General features: G+C 59.2%; 1 protein-coding gene across 2 annotated transcripts; it reads left to right on the forward strand.

The window, feature by feature from the left end:
• The first annotated feature begins 48 nt into the window (after window positions 1-48).
• On the forward strand, window positions 49-11,511 carry RFWD3 (ring finger and WD repeat domain 3). 2 transcript variants are annotated; one of them, XM_077288924.1, is made up of 13 exons: window positions 49-184; window positions 3,693-4,050; window positions 4,123-4,349; window positions 4,769-4,887; window positions 5,681-5,875; window positions 7,773-7,864; window positions 8,202-8,316; window positions 8,648-8,876; window positions 9,934-10,084; window positions 10,189-10,365; window positions 10,445-10,656; window positions 10,731-10,948; window positions 11,253-11,511. In XM_077288924.1, exons 2-13 carry the CDS (start codon window positions 3,701-3,703, stop codon window positions 11,394-11,396), a joined length of 2,229 nt encoding a protein of 742 aa, XP_077145039.1. In that variant the 5' UTR covers window positions 49-184; window positions 3,693-3,700; the 3' UTR covers window positions 11,397-11,511. The 2 variants fall into 2 exon arrangements, with proteins under 2 accessions (XP_077145039.1, XP_077145040.1); XM_077288925.1 differs by having other exon boundaries at window positions 102-212.
• The last annotated feature ends 636 nt before the right edge of the window (window positions 11,512-12,147 follow it).

Here is a 12,147-nt window from a genome sequence, read left to right on the forward strand (position 1 = left end):
GACAGGCGACTCTTCTGCATGATTGACAGCAGCTATACATGTGTGTACAAAGCTGGCAGCTTACTTCCGGTGGTTGCCCTGGTAACAGGTCCGCCTCATCGGACGTGACGGCGAGGTTTTCCAATCAGCTCTGACCGGCAGCAGCGGGCGGAGCGCTGGCGGTTGGCGGGGAGAATGATCTAAGGTGAGAGGATCCTGGCCGTGCACCTCCGGTACGGTACCGCTGAGGGCTCAGGCCACTGCAGTGCCAGACGAGTCCTTGTGATGGTTCCCCACATGTTGCAGTGGTTTGGCTCTAACCTGTATTGGCATGTTCCATTCTGTATTGAAAATGGGGAGGGGATAAAAACACAGAACATTCTAGTGCCGGCGGGATGTACCACATCATGAAGAGGGAGAGCTTGTGTCATGTGACCAGCCCCCATACACATCCCCGAAATGTCCCCCAAGCATGAGGACCCCCGTGCATGTACTGCGACGGCGCATCTCCCTACCCCCGTGCGTGTACTGCGGCGGGGCATCTCCCCCTCTGTGCGTGTACTGCGGTGGGGCATCTCCCCCCCCCCCCCCCCCCTGTGCGTGTACTGCGGTGGCGCATCTCCCCCTCTGTGCGTGTACTGCGGTGGCGCATCTCCCCCCCCCCCCCCCCCCCTGTGCGTGTACTGCGGTGGCGCATCTCCCCCCCCCCCCCCCCCCTGTGCGTGTACTGCGGTGGCGCATCTCCCCCCCCTGTGCGTGTACTGCGGTGGCGCATCTCCCCCTCTGTGCGTGTACTGCGGTGGCGCATCTCCCCCTCTGTGCGTGTACTGCGGTGGCGCATCTCCCCCTCTGTGCGTGTACTGCGGTGGCGCATCTCTCCCCCCCCCCCCCCTGTGCGTGTACTGCGGTGGCGCATCTCCCCCCCCCTGTGCGTGTACTGCGGTGGCGCATCTCCCCCCCTGTGCGTGTACTGCGGTGGCGCATCTCCCCCTCTGTGCGTGTACTGCGGTGGCGCATCTCCCCCTCTGTGCGTGTACTGCGGTGGCGCATCTCCCCCTCTGTGCGTGTACTGCGGTGGCGCATCTCCCCCTCTGTGCGTGTACTGCGGTGGCGCATCTCCCCCTCTGTGCGTGTACTGCGGTGGCGCATCTCCCCCTCTGTGCGTGTACTGCGGTGGCGCATCTCCCCCTCTGTGCGTGTACTGCGGTGGCGCATCTCCCCCTCTGTGCGTGTACTGCGGTGGCGCATCTCCCCCCCCCCCCCTGTGCGTGTACTGCGGTGGCGCATCTCCCCCCCCCCCCCCTGTGCGTGTACTGCGGTGGCGCATCTCCCCCCCCCCCTGTGCGTGTACTGCGGTGGCGCATCTCCCCCCCTGTGCGTGTACTGCGGTGGCGCATCTCCCCCCCCTGTGCGTGTACTGCGGTGGCGCATCTCCCCCCCTGTGCGTGTACTGCGGTGGCGCATCTCCCCCTCTGTGCGTGTACTGCGGTGGCGCATCTCCCCCTCTGTGCGTGTACTGCGGTGGCGCATCTACCCCTCTGTGCGTGTACTGCGGTGGCGCATCTCCCCCTCTGTGCGTGTACTGCGGTGGCGCATCTCCCCCTCTGTGCGTGTACTGCGGTGGCGCATCTCCCCCCCTGTGCGTGTACTGCGGTGGCGCATCTCCCCCCCCCCCTGTGCGTGTACTGCGGTGGCGCATCTCCCCCCCTGTGCGTGTACTGCGGTGGCGCATCTCCCCCCCCTGTGCGTGTACTGCGGTGGCGCATCTCCCCCCCTGTGCGTGTACTGCGGTGGCGCATCTCCCCCTCTGTGCGTGTACTGCGGTGGCGCATCTCCCCCTCTGTGCGTGTACTGCGGTGGCGCATCTACCCCTCTGTGCGTGTACTGCGGTGGCGCATCTCCCCCTCTGTGCGTGTACTGCGGTGGCGCATCTCCCCCTCTGTGCGTGTACTGCGGTGGCGCATCTCCCCCTCTGTGCGTGTACTGCGGTGGCGCATCTCGCCCTCTGTGCGTGTACTGCGGTGGCGCATCTCCCCCTCTGTGCGTGTACTGCGGTGGCGCATCTCCCCCTCTGTGCGTGTACTGCGGTGGCGCATCTCCCCCTCTGTGCGTGTACTGCGGTGGCGCATCTCCCCCTCTGTGCGTGTACTGCGGTGGCGCATCTCCCCCTCTGTGCGTGTACTGCGGTGGCGCATCTCCCCCTCTGTGCGTGTACTGCGGTGGCGCATCTCCCCCTCTGTGCGTGTACTGCGGTGGCGCATCTCCCCCTCTGTGCGTGTACTGCGGTGGCGCATCTCCCCCTCTGTGCGTGTACTGCGGTGGCGCATCTCCCCCTCTGTGCGTGTACTGCGGTGGCGCATCTCCCCCTCTGTGCGTGTACTGCGGTGGCGCATCTCCCCCTCTGTGCGTGTACTGCGGTGGCGCATCTCCCCCTCTGTGCGTGTACTGCGGTGGCGCATCTCCCCCTCTGTGCGTGTACTGCGGTGGCGCATCTCCCCCTCTGTGCGTGTACTGCGGTGGCGCATCTCCCCCTCTGTGCGTGTACTGCGGTGGCGCATCTCCCCCTCTGTGCGTGTACTGCGGTGGCGCATCTCCCCCTCTGTGCGTGTACTGCGGTGGCGCATCTCCCCCTCTGTGCGTGTACTGCGGTGGCGCATCTCCCCCTCTGTGCGTGTACTGCGGTGGCGCATCTCCCCCTCTGTGCGTGTACTGCGGTGGCGCATCTCCCCCTCTGTGCGTGTACTGCGGTGGCGCATCTCCCCCTCTGTGCGTGTACTGCGGTGGCGCATCTCCCCCTCTGTGCGTGTACTGCGGTGGCGCATCTCCCCCTCTGTGCGTGTACTGCGGTGGCGCATCTCCCCCTCTGTGCGTGTACTGCGGTGGCGCATCTCCCCCTCTGTGCGTGTACTGCGGTGGCGCATCTCCCCCTCTGTGCGTGTACTGCGGTGGCGCATCTCCCCCTCTGTGCGTGTACTGCGGTGGCGCATCTCCCCCTCTGTGCGTGTACTGCGGTGGCGCATCTCCCCCTCTGTGCGTGTACTGCGGTGGCGCATCTCCCCCTCTGTGCGTGTACTGCGGTGGCGCATCTCCCCCGTGCATGTACTGCGGCGGTGCATCTCCCCCGTGCATGTACTGCGGCGGTGCATCTCCCCCCCCCCCCCCCCCCCCCGTGCATGTCCTTAAGCTGCGCATCGCCCCTCCGCTATGTATATATGAAATGTATATGTGTCTATCCCCTGTGTATACTGCTGCCATGGAGCATGCCGTGTATATCGCCTGTCAGTTTGTGTCCCCCTTCTTCTGGGAGAGGCGGCCCCCTCGCCATGTGGCGCCGCCTCCTGCTACCCCCTCGCTGCGTGTTTGTGGCGCCTTCTGTTTCCCCCTCGCCGTGTGTTTGTGGCGCTGCCTCCTGTTTCCCCCTCGCCATGTGTTTGTGGCGCCTTCTCCTGTTTCCCCCTCGCCGTGTGTTTGTGGCGCTGCCTCCTGTTTCCCCCTCGCCATGTGTTTGTGGCGCTGCCTCCTGTTTCCCCCTCGCCGTGTGTTTGTGGCGCTGCCTCCTGTTTCCCCCTCGCCGTGTGTTTGTGGCGCTGCCTCCTGTTTCCCCCTCGCCGTGTGTTTGTGGCGCTGCCTCTGATCCCCCTGTATGTGGCGCCTTTCCCTACACCTCCAGATGACTACCTTTCCTGTATTTCTCGCTCCTGTGTCTTCCGCAGGCCTGACAATGGCGCAGGAGGAGATGGACGTGGATCTTTCTGGGGGAAGCTTCCTCCCGGAGCCGCCCTTGTTTTCTCGCATCGCCCTGGATCCGTCACTGGTGTTCAGCAACGTTCCCGGACAGAGAGCAGCGGATCGGAGCGCGGAGACCGGTGGTGTGGACAGGCAGGGCGTCTTCAGGCCCATCTACTCTCCCTCGCAGTCTCACACTTCCAGTGCGCTGCACATGCTGCAGGGGGCACTAGAGCAGCTGCGCCAGGCAGCAGAGCATCGCTCCGCCTCACAGCAGATACGAGCCCGCAGGACGAGCGCCCGGAGCCGCCAGCGAGCGTCCTCGCAGCGTGTTGGCGGCATGCGGTAGGTGACGGCGCTGCTGGCCGCCTCTCGCCTGTCCGGTGCCGGCTGCTCTCATCTGTATTTTGTCTCCAGACGTAACCAAGCCTTCCACAACCTCTTCCAATTATCGGGAAACCTGAGGACGGCCATGTCTGCAAACGAAGGAAGCGAGGCGTGGCACTCGGGGCCAACAAGGGGCCCCCCGGGAGGCGAGGGCGACAGCTCCGACGAGACTGTGGAGCTGAGTGATGATGACGACAGCCCTACAGAGGTGGATGACGGAGCCAGCAACACCAGAGCGGCTCAGCCGGCAGAGCCAGGTGCGTGCTGCCAGCGTCGCCCCCTACAGAGGGCAGTGCTGTGCCTCGTCTGGCTGCGTCCTGCTCACAGCTGGGAGTTTGTTACAGTTGTCTTCACTCTCTCTGATGTAGGAAGTTCAGCTTTAACCTCTTAATGTCTGCGCAGCAAGCAGTGGCCCTGAATGTAGTAGGGCACACGTAACAAAACGATGGGGGGATCGCCCGAGTCAGACGATTGGGCAAATAATGGTTGCTCCTGTGCAGCCTATCCAAAAGATGCAGAATTAGCGCTCCGTCACAATGTGCCAGCGACGGGAGAGCGACCGGGAGACGCCGATCAGTGCGACAGTCCATTACTGTAGAGATGAGGAGCTGCTGATGTCCTGGGCCGATGGTGGGGGGCACTTAGTCATTTTAGGGATTTTTTTTTTTAATTTTAGCCCCTGAAGAACTTCACATAAACCTTGTGGCCACCGCAACAGACGCCCCAGAAAGACCTGACGACCCCGCCACTGAAAACGAGCGCTCGACATCGGACACTACACAGCCGAGCAAACAGGTGAGACCCTGGAGAAAGCCATGATAATCGGGTGCAGAGCAGTACATCATGTCCTGTGCCCCACTCTCCTCCAGAGCTGCACTCACTGTTCTACTGCTACATCAGGTCTTAGGCTACTTTCACACTAGCGTCGGGCCCACGTTCCCGATGCTAGTGTTGTCTCCGCCGCACAACGGGGGTAGCGGATGCATTTTTCCAGCGCATCCGCTGCCCCATTGTGAGGTGCGGGGAGGTGGGGGCGGAGTTCCGGCCGCGCATGCGCGGTCGGAAAAGACGTTTACGACGGAGCAAAAAACGTTGCAAGCAACGTTTTTTACTCCCGACGGTCCGCCACTGCACGACGAGTGCGACGTGTGGCAATCCGTCACAATGCGTCGCTTAATGTTAATCAATGGTGAAAAACCGCATCCTGCAAACACTTTTGCAGGATGCGTTTTTTTGGCAAAACGACGCATTGTGACGGAATGCAGTTAACGCTAGTGTGAAAGTAGCCTTATCCTCCAGTCACCTCCAGAGCTGCACTCACTATCCTGCTGCTACATCAGGTCTTATCCTCCAGTCACCTCCAGAGCTGCACTCACGATCCTGCTGCTACATCAGGTCTTATCCTCCAGTCACCTCCAGAGCTGCACTCACTGTCCTGCTGCTACATCAGGTCTTATCCTCCAGTCACCTCCAGAGCTGCACCCACTGTTCTACTGCTACATCAGGTCTTATCCTCCAGTCATCTCCAGAGCTGCACTCATTGTTCTGCTGTTACATCCAGTATTGCCACCATGTGCTTCCTTCTCAGCCATCACCCGTGAAGCCTGTGATGTCTGCAGCGCCCCCTGTGGCAGAGGAGGATGAAGGCGACACCTGTGCCATCTGCTTTGAGTCGTGGACCAATGCCGGTCAGCACCGTCTCTCCGCTCTGCGTTGCGGCCATTTGTTTGGCTTTACCTGCATTGATCGTTGGCTGAGGGGAGGAGCAGCCAAGTGTCCGCAGGTCGGTGCTCTACTCACCGTTCATCATTGGGTTTGAGGCAGTGTTTGGGACACGAGATGATCATTGGGGTCCTGCTGTTGGGACCCCCAAACTGATTACCAGGGTGTCTGCTCTGAGAGCTGATAGCCTGCAGCGACGCCCACCATCAGTGCTAGGACTGATCTGATCGCAGGTGGTTAACCCCTGTGATGCTGCTGTCAATAGTGACATCGCGGGGCATCGCAGAGGGAGGTAGCTCCCGCTCTGCTTGTGTGGCTGCCACAGGGTCACCCAGGGACGGTGGCCTGTTCGCTCATGCTCAGAGGAGAGTCGACTCCTCCTCCTCTGCCCGTCAGATGCCGCTCAGCAGTGCAGGAGCCTTGGGGACTATCAGAGCAGCCATCGGTATGTGTACAGTGATGTCCATCCTGGGACAATGTAAGAAAAAATAAAAGTTAATATTTAAAAAAAAATCATAAAATAAAGAACAAAGAAAAATAGTAAATACATTTATGTACAAAAATACATAATCCCAACCTATAAAACGGTCCTACTAGTTAACCCCTTCAGTGATCACCGTAAATAAATAAAATTAAGGCAAAAAAACGCTTTATCATACTGCCGCACAAAAAGGGCAATAAAACAAATAAAAAAGATGGATATAAATAACCAAGGCACCACTGACAACGTCATCTTGTCCCGCAGAAAACGAGCCGCCATACAGCGTCATCAGCGAAAAAATAAAAAAGTTATAGTCCTCAGAATAAAGCGATGCAGAAATAATTATTTTTTTTAATATTAAATAGTTTTTGTGTAAAAGCTCCAAAACATATAGATATAAATGAGGTATCGCTGTAATCGTACTGATGAAGAGTAAAATTCAATTTTACCACACGCGGAACGGTATAAACAAAAAATATATATATTATATTCCTGAAATGTTGTTTTTTGTTTATTCTGCCTTGGAATAGATAGCGATCAAAAAATGTCATGTGCCTGCAAATGGCACCAATAAAAACGTCAACGCCTAAATGTGGAAAAATGTATAGCTGTCAACATGTGGGGATGCAAAAGATAGTTTTCGCAATAAAAAGCATCTTTTAGGCCAATCTCACACGTCTAGATAATTCCGGTACCGGAGAAATCGGTACCAGAGTTGTCCGTGTGCTCACGTGGCACATCAGTGTGGCACACGTGCGGCAGCCGTGTGCCGACTGAGGACCACACGGACCGTGCAGGAGACAGCGCTAGAGTTAAGCGCTGTCCCCTGCTTTTGGTGCTGAAGCCGGCATTCATTCCTTCTCCCCAGCAGCATTCACTGGAGAGAAGGAATGAAAAATCAAGGTGTTTTTTTTTTTTAGTTAAAAATAAAGTTCGTGGTCACCTACCGCATCCCACCCCCTGTGCGCCCGCCCGTTTGCATTAAAATACTCACTCAGCTCCCGCGAAGCCTCCTCTCAGCGCCGGCAGCTTGTCCTGTGTGAGCGGTGTGAGGGATGAATATGCGGCTCCACCCCTATGGGATGCCCTGGGAGCCCCGGACCGCGAGTGCCGACACTGTGGGATCTGAGCTGGCACGGGAGGGGAGTACAGGCTTCATGATCAGAAGGAGGTGGCCCTAGTCATGAATGATTGAGCGGTGCACATAGTGCCAGTGTCTGTACCGCTGCCGTCTGCCGCACACCCTCTTATCAGCCCCATATCTTATGGGCCAGTATGCTGAGGCCACCGCCGAGCCCTCACGGGGTCCCCGCGGTGCAGGGCTGAATTTAGTCTGTTCCTCCTGATCTTCAGTCACGTGTGAGTGCCCTCTGTGGAGGACCACTGCTGTTTTCCATTAAGGCCTCTGGTGAATTTGGGCTGCGGGGTTCACAGATGTGACCGGACATCAGATGCATTCAGGTTTTCTGCCCTTTAGTGCAACAAGAAGGCGAAGCGTTCCGACATTGTGGTGCTGTACGCCCGCACGCTGAAGGCCCTGGACACGAGCGAGCAGGAGCGCATGAAGAGGTTAGGACCCCGCCTACAAGTGGCCCCGACATGTCCAGCGACTGCATCACCACCTATGCCAGGCATTGTCCTCCAGAGCTGCACTCACTATTCTGCTGTTACATGTCTCATCCTCCAGTCACCTCCAGAGCTGCACTCACTATTCTGCTGTTACATCTGACCCTCCAGTCATCTCCAGAGCTGCACTCGCTATTCTGCTGTTACATCATGTCTTATCCTCTACTCACCTCCAGAGCTACGGTCACAGTTTTGCTAGTGTGTGTGTATTCTATCATGCGGATGATTAGACGTGGCTCCCGGCATTACTCCTGCAGACCACCTTACATTTTCCTTACAGCTCTCTGGAAAAGGAGCAGTCGCTGCGCAGGAAAGCAGAGCTGGAGTCTGCACAGTGTCGGCTGCAAGTCCAGGTCCTGACTGACGAGTGTGGGAAGCTCCGAAAGCAAATCCAGGTGAGGGGGAGACGCGTCCCGTGGGGTCCGGCTGCCCTCATGTCTACTGCTGGGGGAAGCTTAGGTGCCACAGTACGATTCATTCTAGTGTGGTTGATAACTGCAAGAACTGCTCCCGGCTTTGCGCCCCCCCATGCCGCTGGCTTTGCGCCCCTCCCTCTGCCGCTGGCTTTGCGCCCCCTCTGCCGCTGGCTTTGCGCCCCCTCGCTCCTGCCCTCTGTAATGTAACCTCTCATCCAGGGCAGCAGGATGTAGCAGAGTTAGATGGCGGGGTGGGCACTGTGCCTTTGATGGCGGGGTTTCTGTCGCTGATCATGCTTGTCTATGGCAGGAGCTGAAGACACTGATGATGCAGCATGCCACCAGCTCCTCCCAGCCATCCTCCAGCTCCCGGGCAGGGACCTCCGGCTCTTTGCCCTCCAGTGAGGGGCAGCACAAGTACAACTTTGAGAAGGCCATTCTGATCAACCAAGGAGGGAACTGCCGCGTGATGGCCTACTGCGAACGTCTCAGCTGCCTGGTGGTGTCTCAGCCGTCTTCCCACACCACGCTGGTGCCAGGTAAGAGGACACAAGGGTCTATGTGGCTGCTGCATGGCAAAACCAGTGCAAAAGACAAGATGGTGCTAATGGCATAAAAAAAAAAACACCCACGACCTCCAGCCGCCGGACAGGTGACGCTGGGCAGCAGTCTGACCTCCAGCTGGTGCATGGGACAGGTGACGCTGGGCAGCAGTCTGACCTCCAGCTGGGTCATGGGACAGGTGACGCTGGGCTGCAGTCTGACCTCCAGCTGGGGCATGGGACAGGTGACGCTGGGCTGCAGTCTGACCTCCAGCTGGTGAATGAGACAGGTGACGATGGGCAGCAGTCTGACCTCCAGCTGTTCGCCGTACAGGTGACGCTGGGCAGCAGTCTGACCTCCAGCTGGTGCATGGGACAGGTGACGCTGGGCAGCAGTCTGACCTCCAGCTGGGGCATGGGACAGGTGACGCTGGGCTGCAGTCTGACCTCCAGCTGGTGCATGGGACATGTGACGCTGGGCAGCAGTCTGACCTCCAGCTGGTGCATGAGACAGGTGACGCTGGGCAGCAGTCTGACCTCCAGCTGGGGTGTGGGACAGGTGACGCTGGGCAGCAGTCTGACCTCCAGCTGTTCGCCGTACAGGTGACGCTGGGCAGCAGTCTGACCTCCAGCTGGCGCATGAGACAGGTGACGCTGGGCAGCAGTCTGACCTCCAGCTGGTGCATGGGACAGGTGACGCTGGGCAGCAGTCTGACCTCCAGCTGGTGCATGGGACAGGTGATGCTGGGCAGCAGTCTGACCTCCAGCTGTTCGCCGTACAGGTGACGCTGGGCAGCAGTCTGACCTCCAGCTGGGGCATGGGACAGGTGACGCTGGGCAGCAGTCTGACCTCCAGCTGGGGCATGGGACAGGTGACGCTGGGCAGCAGTCTGACCTCCAGCTGGGGCATGGGACAGGTGACGCTGGGCAGCAGTCTGACCTCCAGCTGTCCATAGTTGTCGCCACCTGTCCTGCTTCTGCATTGTGGACGGTCTGTCAGGGCTGCCGCTGCTGCTGGTGGAGCAGAAGTTGTTGTCTCACTGTTTGTTTGCAGGTTGTGGGATCAAGAAGCTGAGTGCGGCTAATATGAAGAGCAGCCAGTACGTGCCCATCCACGCCAAGCAGATCCGTGGCCTGGCCTTCAGTAACCGCACAGATGGTCTGCTGCTCTCCGCCGCCCTGGATAACACGGTGAAGCTGACCAGGTGAGGCAGGCGGTCACTGTTGTGTAGGGCAGGTTTGGGTCTCGGGGGGGGGGGGCTGTGAGCCGTGAGCCTCTGTCCTCAGACATGCGCCTCTCTCTCTCCAGCCTGCTGACTAACACTGTGGTACAGACGTATAACACGGGGCGGCCGGTGTGGAGTTGCAGCTGGTGCTCTGATGATAACAACTACGTGTACGCCGGGCTGATCAATGGATCGGTGCTGGTCTACGACCTGAGAGACACCAGCCAGTATGTGAAGGAGCTGGTGCCGCTGGGCTCACGGTAGGTGACGCTCTGTCGACGAGGGGCTGTCTGTTGGGGATGGGCTCCTGACTTTTGCTCTGCGGGTACTGTCTTGCAGCTGCCCGGTGGTGTCCCTGTCCTACGTCCCCCGAGCCGCGTCTGAGATGTTCCCATGTGGTGGGGTCCTGGCTGGCACCCTGGAGGGAGCGTGCTTCTGGGAGATGAGTGACGCCCAGTACAAGCCTCACTTCCTGCCCCTGGAGTCGGGAGGATGCACGGACATCCAGACGGAGAGCAGCACGCGGCACTGCCTGGTGACCTACCGCCCCGGTGAGTGTGGCTCAGGTTGGCTGTTAGGCACTGATGATGTGACTGGTCACTGGAGGGCGCTCTTGTGCTGACAGGGAAGAGCCACAACTACCTGCGCTGTGTGATGATGGAGCTGACCAGCTCCCGGCTGTCAGACTCCGAGGATGAATACTCCTGCTCCTGCTGTCCGGTCCAGACCTTCAACGCTGGGCCCACCTGTAAGCTGCTGACCAAGAACGCCATATTCCGGAGCCCTGACCAAGATGGCAGCGTCCTGGTGTGCGCAGGAGACGAGGCCTCCAACTCTGCTATGGTGAGAGCGGGCGGAGTTCTAAACCAGTCCGGGGTCCGCCACATGGACGTGGCCACATAGGGTCCCCCATCTACTCATTAATATGCCCTTGTGGGGGCCTAACGCCTCATTGGGGGGGATACCATCCCCGAGTACTGGGGGGATGGCAGAGCGTCTGATCACTTGCCTCTCATGTGGCCAAATTAGTGCTCCATAGTGCACGTGCTCAGCGCCGAGGCTGGTACTGACAGCTGCCCGTGCATCAGTATGGCGCTAACTAGCCTGACGGGTATGATTCATTCTGGTTTCCTCCCTCCCGGCACAGCTCTGGCACTCGGGCAGCGGCTCCCTCCTCCAGAAGCTCCAGGCTGACCAGCCCGTGCTGGACATCTGCCCCCTAGAGGTGAATCAGAGCAGCCTGCTGGCTACGCTGACCGAGAAGATGGTGAAGATCTACCGATGGGAGTGACGCCCGATCCATGCCCCCCTATCCGGGCCCGCCTCTTGTACATAGTCTCCATGTTTCTGTACAGTTTCTTGTATGTTGATTTTTCTTTCCTCTTTGAATAAAATTGATGATTTTAGTGGCGCAGTGAATGTCTTCAACATGGCCAACGGTGACCGCAAACGGAGATATAGAAATGCTGAGGCTTAATCTGAGGAACAGCTCCGCCTGCAGGGGTGCAGGGTCCTGCCTGTATCGGGGGCTGCAGGTGTGCTGGGTCCTGCCTGTGCTCTGCCTGTATCGGGGGCTGCAGGGGTGCGGGGTCCTGCCTGTATCGGGGGCTGCAGGGTCCTGCCTGTATCGGGGGCTGCAGGGGTGTGGGGTCCTGCCTGTATCGGGGGGTGCGGGGTCCTGCCTACTCTGCCCGATCTCGCCCCTGTCCTCTACCTTTACTTGTAGGTAGCTGCCATGACCGCGGTGTAATCTTGGACAGCGCACTGCACCCTCCAGTCACTGATAAATGTTTGCGGAAGGACGACATTAACCCCGTGCTCCAATGTGTGATGTCTAATATGTGAACAAGGCCGAATCCGGTGTATATATGGAGAAGACCCCTGATCACAGCAGGACCCCTGCAAATGTGAGGAGCCCCAATCCCACAGTAGGGCCGCAGCGCGCTGGTCCCGGCCGGGGGTTGCTGGTCCCTGTAGGGCCGTGGTCCCGGCCGGGGGAGCCGTCCCTGTGGTGGGGGGGTTGCTGGTCCCTGTAGGGCCGT

Source organism: Ranitomeya variabilis, chromosome 2 (assembly GCF_051348905.1).
Source record: "Ranitomeya variabilis isolate aRanVar5 chromosome 2, aRanVar5.hap1, whole genome shotgun sequence".
Lineage (NCBI taxonomy): Eukaryota > Metazoa > Chordata > Amphibia > Anura > Dendrobatidae > Ranitomeya > Ranitomeya variabilis.